At 46.4% G+C, this 13,497-nt stretch overlaps 1 protein-coding gene across 1 annotated transcript in view; it reads right to left on the reverse strand.

The window, feature by feature from the left end:
- LOC126285278 (uncharacterized GMC-type oxidoreductase Mb1310-like) overlaps positions 1-13,497 on the reverse strand; it is a 51,226-nt gene that overhangs the window by 36,744 nt on the left and 985 nt on the right. The window contains exon 2 of the mRNA XM_049984567.1: positions 11,349-11,508. Within this exon, the coding sequence (XP_049840524.1) occupies positions 11,349-11,508 (160 nt within the window). The remainder of the gene's footprint in view (positions 1-11,348; positions 11,509-13,497) is intronic.

Raw genomic sequence — 13,497 nt, forward strand, 5'->3', positions numbered from 1 at the left:
CGTACAAATGCAGAAGTTAAAGGGCTAACACTAAACGATGTGCGGTTCTAATTACGTGGAGAATAAACAAACAAAGATAAGACATCGGTTCCCTTTTTTGTCTTTCACATTTTATTTTACATTTATCTCCCTACCAATGCTACCGGTAATCCTACAATTTACTACGTCATTCATGTACTCTACCAAAACTACCGAACCGTAGCTTTCATAGAACGCAACTTCGCGCTACATTCATTACAGTTTTTTAATGTGGTGAAATTAGCTAATCGCTAAATTATGGAATAAAGCGGTTATCACAAAAGTTAAACAGCCTACGCGGGAAAATAACTTCGCTCAGGAAATTCACAGCGGCTGTGCATCCGTCGATTGTTCGAACACCATGTGATCAAAAGTGTCCGGAGACCTGACTGAAAATGACTTACAAGTTTGCGGCGCCCTCCATCGGTAATGCTGGTATTCAACATCGTGTTGGCCCACCCTTAGCCTTGATGATAGCTTCCACGCCGGCTGTTGTGGCCGAGCGGTTCTAGGCGCTTCAGTCTGGAACCGCGCGACCGCTACTGTCGCAGGTTCGAATCCTGCCTCGGGCATGGATGTGTGTGCTGCCATTAGGTTAATTAGGTTTAAGTAGTCCTAACTTCTAGGCGACTGATGACGTCAGATGTTCAGTCCCATAGTGCTGAGAGCCACTTGAACGATTTTTGAACAGCTTCCACTCTCGCAGGCATACGGTCAGTCAGGTACTGGAAGGATTCTTGGGGAATGGCAACCAATTCTTCACGGAGTGCTGCACTGAGGAGAGAGGTATCGATATGAGTCGGTGAGACCTGGCACGAAGTCTGCGTTCCAAAACATCCCTAAGGTGTTCTGTGGGATTCAGGTCAGGTCTCTGTGCACGCCAGACTATTACATGGATGTTATTGTCGTGTAACCATTCAACAATGGGAAGCAAGAAGATACATGAAACATCAATGTAGGCCTGTGCTGTGATAGTGCCACGCATAAAAACAAAGGCTGCATGCCCCCTCCATGAAAAACACGACCACACCATAACACCACCGCCACCGAATTTTACTGTTGGCACTACACACGTTGGCAGATAACGTTCACCGGGCATTTGCCATACCCACACGGATCGCCACATTGTGTACCGTAATAAGTAGTTAGCACACTAAACTCACATTCGGGACGTCGGCGGTTCAAACCCACGTCGGCCATTCTGACTGAGGTTTTCTGTGATTTTGCTAAATGACTTCAGGCAAATGCCAGGATGGTTCCTTTGCAAGGGCGTGGCTGACTTCCTTCTCAGTCCTTATGAGACCGATGACCTCGCTGTTTGGCACCCTTCCCCCAAATCAACCAACCAAACAATCTAGATTTATTTTGGGTGGACAGCCGTGGTTACCCCGTCGTGTTTAAGGTCAGTTTCCGCGAATGCGTGAAAGGCTGTTCATCTGCCACACGCGTGGCTCTTCATTTTCGAAAGCTGTAATACAGACTGTGGTTCTTAGTAGACTCATACACCAGCCAGATGGAAGGTATGTTTAATTTCTGTAGATAAATGTAGGACTGCCTACCATCCAAGATAATAGACGCACACAGGTAATGCTAGAAGCTAAATATTAATTACTAGTCACTCCTCCGTCACCTTCTCTCCTACTTTTGCCTCACCATAACTTACACGCACTATGAACAGATGAAAACTCAAATGAATATTGCCACCAAAGCACAAATACCGTGACAGAATGATCCACATCGGTAGTTGGCAATACTTCCTCATACAGTGTAAATACATGTAAAAACGGAAAACGTTTAGTGGGGATAGGAAAACATGCACATAAATGCTCACAGCAGGACAGCCTAGATAGTAGGATATAACCAAATTTAATTACACAGCGGCATAGTTTTGAGGAAAGTACGTACTTAATCTTACTGGATTAATTAAAAAGTTCTGTAATTGTTTTTATTAACTTGGCAATAGGAGTTTAATGTAGAAATGCGTTTAAGGCTATTTTACTGTATACTTATTTTATAAACACAGCGAAACCAAATTACATGTTACTGGACACAGTGTGCTCAAAACTAAAAGGGGCAAAAACATATGACTGACAATATAAAAGCTGTTTATTTAGTCGTTGAGACAAATGTTGCACACGAAGAAGCAGTTATCAAGATACCGACTAAGGAACCAAAGACGATATACAGGGTAATTAAAAAAAAACTTTACAAACTGAAATGACACATCGGACTGCAAGGATCAGTACGGGGGTCGCAAAGTCGGCCTGGGGCCACTAAATGGCGCTGCAGTCAGTCATGTGCCACAAATTGACTCTCGCTACAGGAGACGCTCAAAGTTTTGCCCAGATGCATCGAGACACGCCTCACATCGACGCTACATTGAACAGCGCATCCTCTCAAAGATACTTGACGGACCTCGAAGATACCCTGCTGTTGATGTATCTCTAAGAGATCCTGCTGCCGCAACAATCCTGCACACTAGGTCCTCTGGCGATGTAACAGGTGTTTCGTACACAAGGCCCTCCAGATACGCCCACGAGAAAGAAACGATTGGAGGCAGACTGGGTGATTGTGGAGGCCGTGAGACAGTGCCACCGACCGGGAAGGGGGCCTGCAGATGTGCTCTCACTTGTCTGCTAAAAAGCAGGGCGGTTCCGTCGTGCTGAAATCGAAATCAGCGTCGAATGGCATGGGAGTATTATTCAGCGTGTCCGACTGAACCTCTCACAGGATAGGAGACACGTGCGACCGTGAAGTCGACACGGGAGAATGTACGGTCAAATCGTAGTCCCTGACGATGCCAGTCTACAGTTACCGTATCGCCTTCTCGTGGCTTTTGCGACCCAATCATCATGTATAAAACAAGGTACGTGTAGTTACTTGTATCAGGCGATCTTGTAACCTCGAACCTTTAAGTTTTTCAAGAAAGGTGATTATACGGAATTATTAGTTGGGATACAATGGTACGTTTTTCGAAGTGCAACCCTAATGATTATAAAAGAGGACTTAGTTGACATTAAAGGTGTCTTCCGCTTTGTTTTCTGCAGTGTGCCCGTGCATCCACTGAAAGATAGTAATCACAACGTGCGACTGCCGTGGTTGTGGCAAAAATTCATAACGGCGTACGTACTAATTGCCGGCTGAAGTTACGTGAACTTGCGCTGAGATACCCAAGATACCGACAGACCCTGTTTACCACTTTTAATGCTACGGTTTGGATATGACAATGCTTTCTGCTGGCCGCCGCCTGTTAATAATCAGTGTAAGGTTGCTGTTCAAGCCAAACCCAACAATTTACAAACACGAATACTACGTGCCGTCTCACTCAGGTGCCATTGCGAACCGCTCGGACACTTGCTGCAATGCAGCTTGGCATTCTCTTCGAATGGTGCATGCCATCGTATTCTTCGGATTTGCTTCTATGCGTTACATTGCCTAATCAAAACAAACGAAAGAGAAGATCGACAAAGACCTACATCAGATGATGGTCATGTAGAAGAGAGAGACGGATTTTTTGCTCCTGTGGACAAATAATAATGTACTGGTCACACTGACAAATTAAAAATTCGGTGGACTAAATTTAATAGTGTAAAAGGTGACCATATTCATGTATTAAAAATGGGAACCTTAACCTGCCCATTTACTTCAACCCTTAAAATATCATATCCACGATTCGACACAGAAGTTGCATCGAGATTGAAAATTAAGGCTCCAAGTCAAGTTTTCGGCAAGGGACTAACGCAGCTACCATCACGTCATTGAATCTCTCCTGGGAGTCCAGTAGCTTGTATCCGACGAACCACCGCCCATTTACCTTATCCGTCGCAACCTCTCCGCCTGAAAATAAAACAAATTTTCAGACGGAGAACACCTTGAATTTCCCTCGTATCTGTCGACGTGTGATTTCGTTCCGTGCGAATGTTTGTGAAAATATTCTGGACAGAATCATGTGAAGCCGTTTGGTTCAAATAAAATGGTTCAAATGGCTCTGAGCGCTATGGGACTTAACATCTGAGGTCATCAGTCCCCTAGAACTTAGAACTACTTAAACCCAACTAACCTAAGGACATCACACACATCCGTGCCCGAGGCAGGATTCGAACCTGCGACCGTAGCGGTCGCGCTGCTCCAGACTGAAGCGCCTAGAACCGCTCGGCCACACTGGCCGGCGAAGAAGCAGCTTGGAATCGCATCTTTACTTTGTCAGCTAGTGCAGGAGCACTGCTTTAAACGTTTTATCAGCGTCTCGTAACACTTACCACAAAATTCATCTGCGTTATTCTGTTATCAATATGTGTGTAATATAAACATTACTAGGCACATAACGTCTTATCACAGCAACGATTTTGGTGCGCGAGAACATTGCAAGGGCGGTATCTCTGTTATGCATATGACCGCATCGTCAGAATCTTCTTGTACTTGATGTCCGACGTCCTAGCAGTTACGGTGTTGTTGCTGTTCGCAGATGTTGCGTTACGTTCCACGCAACGAATTGCTTCGTTTGTGTCTCGCAAAGATGCTGCGTTTCATAACCAGCAGCCTCCACGCCTCTTAATTAGGACTTACTTGCGTGTCAACAAATCAAGGACGTTCCTACTTGAGTGCCTGATAATTTAAAGGAATATACACGAACGAGAGAGAAAAACCTGTTAATTACAACTGCACTACAGGTGTGTCTGTCAGTATGTAATCCGAACTATCCCGATATTTCACTTCAAATACGAAACACCGGATCATGTAGCTATCAAGAAATGTGTTCCGTGGTGGAAAGAATAAATGTATTAAGTGTGGTACGCATTTAAACGTTCCTAATCTAGTGTGACGTATTACATTTTTTTATCACATAACTTTGCTTCCTTAAATGTCCAGTACAACGATCTCTCAGATGTCTGTGCTTCAACTGAAGTACTCTCACGGACGAAATAAATGCACCATAAAGTGAGAATGACACAGTTTCAAACGGGGTGGGCATTTTCTGAATCGGAAGACAATTCAATAGTTGTATTTCCACTTCTGCGTAACTCACACCTGAAAGGCACTCCCATGTTACCCATAAGTCACCCACTGTGTGATATTTTATTTTGCCTTGATCGCATCCTGATACATTTCGGCGCTTGCTGTCGTCCTGGTGGATACTGTACTCGGAAAGAAAAGAATTTCTCACAATTAAATATAATTCTTTGGCATTCGTTACTCCATTGGGTCTTTTCGTACAAGGCAAGAGCGGCTTGCACGGGTGGAGGATTTGTCCGGTGGGCGGCACGCCTTGTTCCTAGACCAGCTTGCGTAACACGGCCCATGATGGTCTCAGCTGACGGTCCGAGTGCAGTCTTAATCCGTGCTGCGCTCTCAGCGCGGTCAGCAGTGGCTGCTCCTCGCACCTGGTGGGCCACGCTGGAGCCAGGGCGGTGGGCAGCCGGCAGCACATCTGGCAAACAGGTGGCCCGTCTCGTCCGAGGTCGGAACGCCTATTCAGCCTCCAACTGGCCAACGCTTCCAGAGGATTGAAATACCTTTAATTCCATGACCTGTGGTCGTCAGCTCCATGACGGCATGCTTACCATATACTAACTCAAAACAAAACTCGGTATAACAGACCATTCACTGAAGAACTCAGATACATTTGTCGGGGGCTCATTGTTTTCCTGCACAATGCAAGTTTCGTACTACGTCCTCGACATGGCACTTAAGACCATTACCCACGGTCAGTTCGCCATGAAAAATATGTCGTATGCCGTATCTTTACATGTACCTACACTGAAGCGCCAAAGAAACTGATGTAGGTATCCGTATTCAAATACAGACATATGTAAACAAGCAGAATACGGTGCTGCGGTCGGCAACGCCTATAATAGACAAGTGTCTGGCGCAGTTGTTAAATAAATTACTGCTGCTACAGTGGCAGGTTCCCAAGATCTAAGTGAGTTAGAACGTGGTATTATTGTCGGCGCACGAGCGATGGGACACAGAATCTCCGAGACAGCGATGAAGTGTGGGTTTCCGTTCGACCATTTCACGGGTGTACCGTGAATATCATGAATCCGGTGAACTATCCAATCCTGCGACACTGCTACCGTCGGAAAAAGATCCTGCAAGAACGGGACCAAGGACGACTGAAGACGATCGTTCAAAGTGAAAGTACTGCAACAATTCCTCAAATTGCTGCAGATTGCTTCCATCAACAAGTGTTAGCTTGCAAGCGATTCAACGAAACGTCTTCGATATGGTCTTCCGGAGCCGAATACCCACTCGTGTACCCTTGATGACTGCGCGACACAAAGCTTTACGCCTCGCCTGGGCCCGTCAACACCGACATTGGACTGTTGATGAACGGAAACATGTTGTTTGGTCGGACGAGTCTCGTTTGAAAGTGTATCGAGCGGATGGACGTATACGGGTATGGAGACGACCTCACGAAACCCGGGACGCTGCATGTCAGCAAGGGACTATGCCAGCTGGTGGAGCCTCTGTAATTATATGGGGCGTAGCGACTTGACGGGGTAGAGATGATTCGTTCGTCGTAAATGTTTCATTACTGTCTCTCGTCGTACTCTTCACTACAAGAGTTCCACCTACCTCACTACGGCGTCAGATCATCAACCCGTTTCTCCGCATACGTAGATACTGTTCAGACGGTGTTAAAAGCAGCGTTCAAGTAAAACACCATCAATACTTACGTTTGCAAAGTCCCCGTAAAATCTAGTAGCAAGGTATCCTGTAATATCTTACAACAAATTTCCTGTGGAGGGCGATTGCTTCATCTCTTTATAAAAATGGCAAAATTCTGCAACGAGTTCTTTTATTTCTTTAGGTTCAAAACTAAACACTTGCCATCAGCTCGTATTTAATTAACGAATAATATCAGTGTCCTCAGCTCACAGTCCATACAACCCAGTACACGCACAAGACAGCTATGAATGTACTTAAGCCCGACCTGAATTATTACGCGATTTACAGTCATTACTCTGCTACAATATACGAGTTTCACATTCGGTCCTGTTTCAGTCGATTTCTAATACAGAAATTGATCGCCAAATATTCCATAAACGAATATGAAACATGTCACGCGGAATTTTACAAAGGCGGAAAGTTCACACGCGGTTCTCTTTCCAACAAAACAATCCAAAAACTTCCAAACTTCACAAACTTGTCCGTAAATGCAATTGCTATTACGGCCACTCTATCTGGACACGAAAAGACAATTATTTCTTCATTTTACACACAACAAAGACGGAAGCGTTCAACATGACCCGCATGTCCGATAGGTGACTGGAGACTCCTCACTGCCGTTCCTTCCGGGGCCTATAACTAGTTGCAATGCGCGGGAAACGACTAACTCTGATTGGTTGTACAAAATTACCAGACAATCAAAACAATCGTTCGAGTTCTTTCTCGTGCTAAAACTGTCGTACGCCTATTCACAGATGCATTTGCGACACTTCATGATGCAAATTTAAAAAAAAAAAATGTTTAACAAAACCAAGCGAAAAGAAAACTAATCTTCAAATAACTTCAGAAAACTATTACTCTGGAAATGGCTATTCTGGCTGCCTTTTTAGAAAAGCAGGTACCCTTGGGCATACGTCATCACCACGGTGGGGAAATTACATTTTTCATTGCGTCTTGCCTGCTTAACACTTTCCCGTGACATAGTGACGTAATGTTTAACGTGAGATGATGATGAATTTTTTCGTATGTCCCACATACACTCTCACTCATTCTCATTTGCTCACGTAGCAACAAATTAAATAAATACTGAGCTTTTCCGCTTTTAATATTAAGAAAATGAGAAATAGTTAAAGTTTTTAATTACGAAAATTCAAACAAATTGACCTAGCATTTTGTGAAATACAGTAATGATTGCAAATGACACTGAAAGACAAACTGTTGTGAATCCTAACTGACTTTCATCTTAAAAGTCTCGGTTTGGGGTGTTCTAGGTAATTTTCTCTAACTCTGGTTATGCCAGCTAGAAAGCTGAGATTCTTACACAATTTTCTTTTTAATAGCAAAGGACAGTATATTGACTTTCAACTCAATTGAATAATATTGAATATAGTTTATTTAGGTTCTTAGGGGTTGAGTATTCTGTCGCTCGAACTGACAAAGGTACCGCTTCCCACAGCTAGGCTAGCGACAGGCGTGACTGAGTCACGCCAAGATACAAACGGCTGTTTCTTTCGCCGCCAACGGCTCCAAAGCTGCGAGCTGTACTGCAAAGTAGTGCAACAAATGCTATTGCGTATTGACTCGGGACGTGACAGCGTGTGAAGCTGGAGTGATATGGGACTCCTGACACGTCTAGATACAACTCTGAATAGGTGACACATACGGAAGCGTACGTCTGACCACCTGCATCCATTCATTCCGTTGTGCGTTCCGACGCACTTGGGCAATTCCAGCAGGACAATGTGACACCCCACGCGTCCAGTATTGCTACAGAGTGGCCCCAGGAACTCTCTTCTCAGTTTAAACACTTTCCCGACATGAACATTATTGAGCATATCTGTGACCTCTTGCAACGCACTGTTCAGAAGAGGTCTTCACACCCTCGTACTCGTACAGAGTTACGGACATGCCTGCAGGATTCACGGTGCCGCTTCCCTCCAGGACTCCTTCAGGCATTAGCCGAGCCCACGGCACGTCGTGCTGCGGCACTTCTGCGTGGTCTCGGGGGCCCTGCACGGTGTTATGCAGGTGTACCAGTTTCTTTGGCTCTTCTGTGTATTTGTCGTCATACGCTAGCGTACTATTTCTTAATATTATATAATGAGATTGTACACTAAATTCTTGAAAGGTGCTAAGGTTGTTACGTGCAAAGAGCGTGAGCCAGTTGTCAACTGAAAGGAGCGTATCAGATGAATTAGCGGTAAAGGACGTAGCTGTATAGTGAGAGAAACACATACGATCGGATTTTACAACTATTGTTAGATGCCACTGATAAGACAGATTTAGTTTACAGCCTCAGTGGGATACGATTGACTCACGTCAAATGTTGCTTTTCATATTATTTTTTAGCAGTTGGAGTAGTTTTTGATATCACTCTTCCTGATGTCTGCGCTAATCACGTCTACAGTGGTGCTCAGTATGTAACAGTATCTGGTATTTTATTTCTAAGTTTTAGTATGTGGCAGCCTTTTTTATGCTTGCTGTCAGCATGCATTCATTTATGGTTTTTAGGGTTTCGTGCGCCTGATCATTGTCATGACAGCATTAATTTAAGGGCTCCATTGTCTGGAGTTGAGTCAAACTGACGATTTAAAAATGAATTTTCCTTATAAACAATCGATCAAATTAAGTGATAGATTTCTGTGATAATCTCTGCCGGAACTCATGTCTCAGATTGATGTTTTCGTCGGGACACCACGGCCTGAAAATTTACGCTTCCCCACTGACTGCTGATACCGGGTTCAGTCATTTGAGATACAGGACCATACGTTACTGGGAGGAAGAATGACAGGACGTTGGTGACAAGAAGCTGCTCCCCAGCCGTGGCTCTGCACCTTCCAGCCACTGCTGCTGACTCGTCTCCAGACAGCACTTCGATACGTATAGTCATCTGCCGGGGAGAGAAGCCAGCAGTGTGTGACACTTGCGGCGTCCAGTACGTCTGTCGGGCGGATTTTTTGGAAGCGCTCCCAGTTTTCGACGGGAGTTCGCGGTTTGCCACTGGGCTTAGCGTCTTATCACATATTAGATATTGTAGCTGTTCTTAATTTATTGCTCGTTCGGTTTCAGTAGTCGAGTGCTTGCTCAATATCCATTTATGACCCACAATTTTACAGAAAAGCGGCAGGAAGGTACACTTAGCGTGTTCCAATCAAAGCAACAACTACTACTACAACTACTGAGGCTGCTGTTTATAGAGAACCACACGGTCCAGGCACATTAATGTGAGCACCGCCTGCGTTCGATGTCAGCCTGCAGTGACCACTCGCAGAAAGCAAGTCGCAGCTACACCACTGGAGGGTGTGCAAAGGGTCGGGGTGGGGGGGGGGGGGGGGACGCGGAAGAACGTGCAGCGTTTGTCAAAATGCGGAAATGAATTATCTGACGTCCAGCTGAGGGTGGAAACGCAGCCGCGGTTAAAATATACCGCGCACGGGAAAGTGGTGCTATTTATGAAACTGCCACCGAGACAACTTTGGTGCAACATGGGCCACAGATGACGGGGGTGAACGACTGCGGCGGAGATGTGTACGGGCGAACAGGCGTGCAACTGGCAGCCCAGATGAACCGAGGGGCTGCCAACAGCGCCTCGTCAAAACCCGTTCATCGAACGTTGCTCCGTACGGGAGTCTGCAGGAAGCGCCAGATCCGTGCACTCACGTTGGCAGCTGTTTACCGGCGACGACAGCTGGAATCTGCGCGCCAGTATCGCATCAGGATGCCCACTGAACGGTGACAAGTGGCCGTTTCAGATGAAACAGCCTTATGCTCCATCAGATAGATGGTTTTTGGTGGACGTGGCCCTTTAACAATCGTCGCAAAAATCGAGGGTAGAGGAGGGAGCGATATGTTCTGCGGAGTGATTTTGTTTCACTTAGTGGGTGATTTCGTCATTCTGGAAGGCACTGTGGATCAACTCAAGTAAGCATCTATCCTTGCGGACGATGTCCTACGCGGAGTTTGGTTTTTCCTCAGCACGATGGCATCTACCAACAGGACAATGCAATCTGTCACACAGCTCGCGTTGTCCTCTCGTGGCTGGCAGAGCATCAGCATGAGTTTGCCGTACTCTCCTAGCCACCACTCCCCCCCACCCCCCACCCTCTCCGGATTTAAACCCAATTGAGAATGTGTGATACATCCCGGATCGGGCTGTTCGCACCATGGATCGTCATCGGAGAAACCTATTGCAGCTGCACATAGCACTGGGGTTGGCATGACTCCACATTGTTGGTACCTTCAAGAACGTCACTGACTCTCATTCTGCAGGTTTTCTCTGCAAAAGATTGTTATTCAGGCTATTAACAGGTGCTCACATTAATGTGCTGGACAGTGTTTATTAAGTGTCAATCCTTTCCATTTCGGATCTTTTCAGATTTATTTTTGTTAAACATGTTACTGCATTTCTGTTGTAGCAGTGTATTATTTTTGTTGCTGTTTGTAATGCTCATTTAATTGTGACTTTATAATGGCTTAGGCCGATTGCTAATGGCCTGTACTAGCGTATTGTGCCTGTTGGACATGAATTTGAAAGTGCAATATGCCTGGTGGGTCATGTAATCCACGGAGAGAGGGTTCTGTAATGATTCGCCAGACTTCTCAGTCCAGTACTGTACCCACCCTGGAGTCTGCCAGGGTGGCAGGCTCGTGGCAGTACTCACCCAGGTCTGGAACCGCGGAGACGTTCTCCAGCTTGCGAAAGTAGGGCAGGAGGTCGTCGTAGCTCCAGCCGGGGTTCCCCAGTGCGGCCCAGCTGTCGAAGTCGCGGCGGTTGCCGCGCGTGTGGATCATGTAGTTGACGCTGCTGGAGCCGCCCAGCACCTGGACAGCGGCGCGCGTCTTAGCCCTACTCAGTGGCGCGCCAAAAAACACCAAACCAGGTGGCGTCTCTAAGGGAGTCTTTGCAGTGTAGCGTGTTAACACACTGAGGTAACAAAAATCACGGGATAGCGATATGCACATACAGAAATGTAAATGTCGTGTGGCTAGGGCCTCCCGTACGGTAGACCGTTCGCCGCTGCAAGTCTTTCGATTTGACGCGACTTGGGCGACTTGCGCGTCCATGGACATGAAATGATGATGATTAGAACCACACAACACCCAGTCCCTGAGCGGAGAAAATCTGCGACCCATCCGGGAATCGAACCCCTTAAGATTGACATTCTGTCGCGCTGACCACTCAGCTACCGGGGGCGTACTGCGCACATCCAGGGGGCGGTGGTGTCGCGTACACTCGGTGTGAAAGGCCAGTGCACTGCTGGAGCTGTCACTCGTACTTAGGCGATTCGTGTGACGTGTGGAGACATTTCCGACGTGATTATGGTCGCATCATGGGAATTAGCAGACTCTGAACGCTGAATGGTAGTTGGAGCCGGATGCGTGGGACATTGTTTTGGAAATCGTTAGGGAATTGATTATTCCGATCCACGAAATCAAGGGTGTGCCGAGAATACTTCTCACTAAGCCATCGTGAGTAGCGGCGTTTGCGTAGAGTTGTTAGTACTAACAAACAAGCAAGACTGCGAGAAGTAACTGTAGAAATCAGTGTGGGACGTACGACGAAGGTATCCGATAGGACAGTGCGGCAAAATTTGGACTTGATGGGGTAGGGCAGCAGGCGACGGACGCGAGTGGCTTTGCTAGCAGCACGACATCGCCTGCGACGCCTCTCCTGGGCTCGTGACCGTATCGGTTGGACCACGGCTGGAAAAACCGTAGCGCGTTCTGGTGAATCCTGATTTCAGCTCCTAAGAGCTAATGGTAGGGTTCGAATGTGGCACTGACTCCACGAAGCCACGGACCTAGGTTGTCAGCAATGGACTATGCAAGCTGGTGGCGGCCCCATCTGTTTTTGCAGGGATCAGTCTATCTATTATTGAAAACGGTATCAAAATACCTTCATACACAGACAGAAAACGCCGCAGCGGACCTCAGTTTACACTGAGGTGACGAAAGAAATGGGATAGTGATACGTGCACATACAGACGGCGCCAATACACGAGGTGTAGAAGGTCAGTGTATTGGTCGAGCTGTGATTTGTACTCCAATGATTCATGTGAAAATGTTTCCAACGTGATTGTGGCTGCACTTCAGGGACTAACGGACTTAGAATGCGAAGTGGTAGTAGCACCTAGACGCATAGGAAATTCGGTTTCGTGTGTCGTTAGGGAATTCAAGATTCCGACAGCCACAGTGTCAAGAGTGTGCTGAGAATACCAGCTTTCAGGCATTATCTTTCACGACGGGGAATTCAGTGGCCGACAGATTTCACTTAACGACCGAGAGCAGCAGTGTTACCTTTTAGAGTTGTCAATGTTAACAGACAAGCAACAGTACGTGAAATAACCACAGAAATCAATGTGGGATGTACGAGGAACGTATCCGTTAGCTAAGTAGAACTAAATCTGGCGTTAACGAGCTATAGCAACAGACGAATGACGCGAGAGCCATTGCTAACAGCATGGCATCGCGTATCACGTCTCTCGTGGGCTCACACCCGTATCGGCTTGACCCTAGATGACTGGAAAACCGTGGCGTGCTCAGAAGAGTGCCGATTTCAGTTGGTAAGAGCTGATGGTAGGTTTTGAGTGAGGTGCAGGTCCCACGAAGCACGGAGACAGGTTTTCAAGAGGGCACTGAGCAAGCCCGTGGTGGCTCTATAATGGTTTCGCTTGTGTTTGCATGCAATGGACTACGTCCTTTGTCCAACCGAACCGGTCATTGATTGGAAATGATTATGTTCGGCTACTTGGAGACCATTTGCAGCCAGTTATGGACTTCATGTTCCCCAACAACAGAGTCATGTCTCTG

Source organism: Schistocerca gregaria, chromosome 8 (assembly GCF_023897955.1).
Source record: "Schistocerca gregaria isolate iqSchGreg1 chromosome 8, iqSchGreg1.2, whole genome shotgun sequence".
Taxonomy (NCBI): Eukaryota; Metazoa; Arthropoda; class Insecta; order Orthoptera; family Acrididae; genus Schistocerca; species Schistocerca gregaria.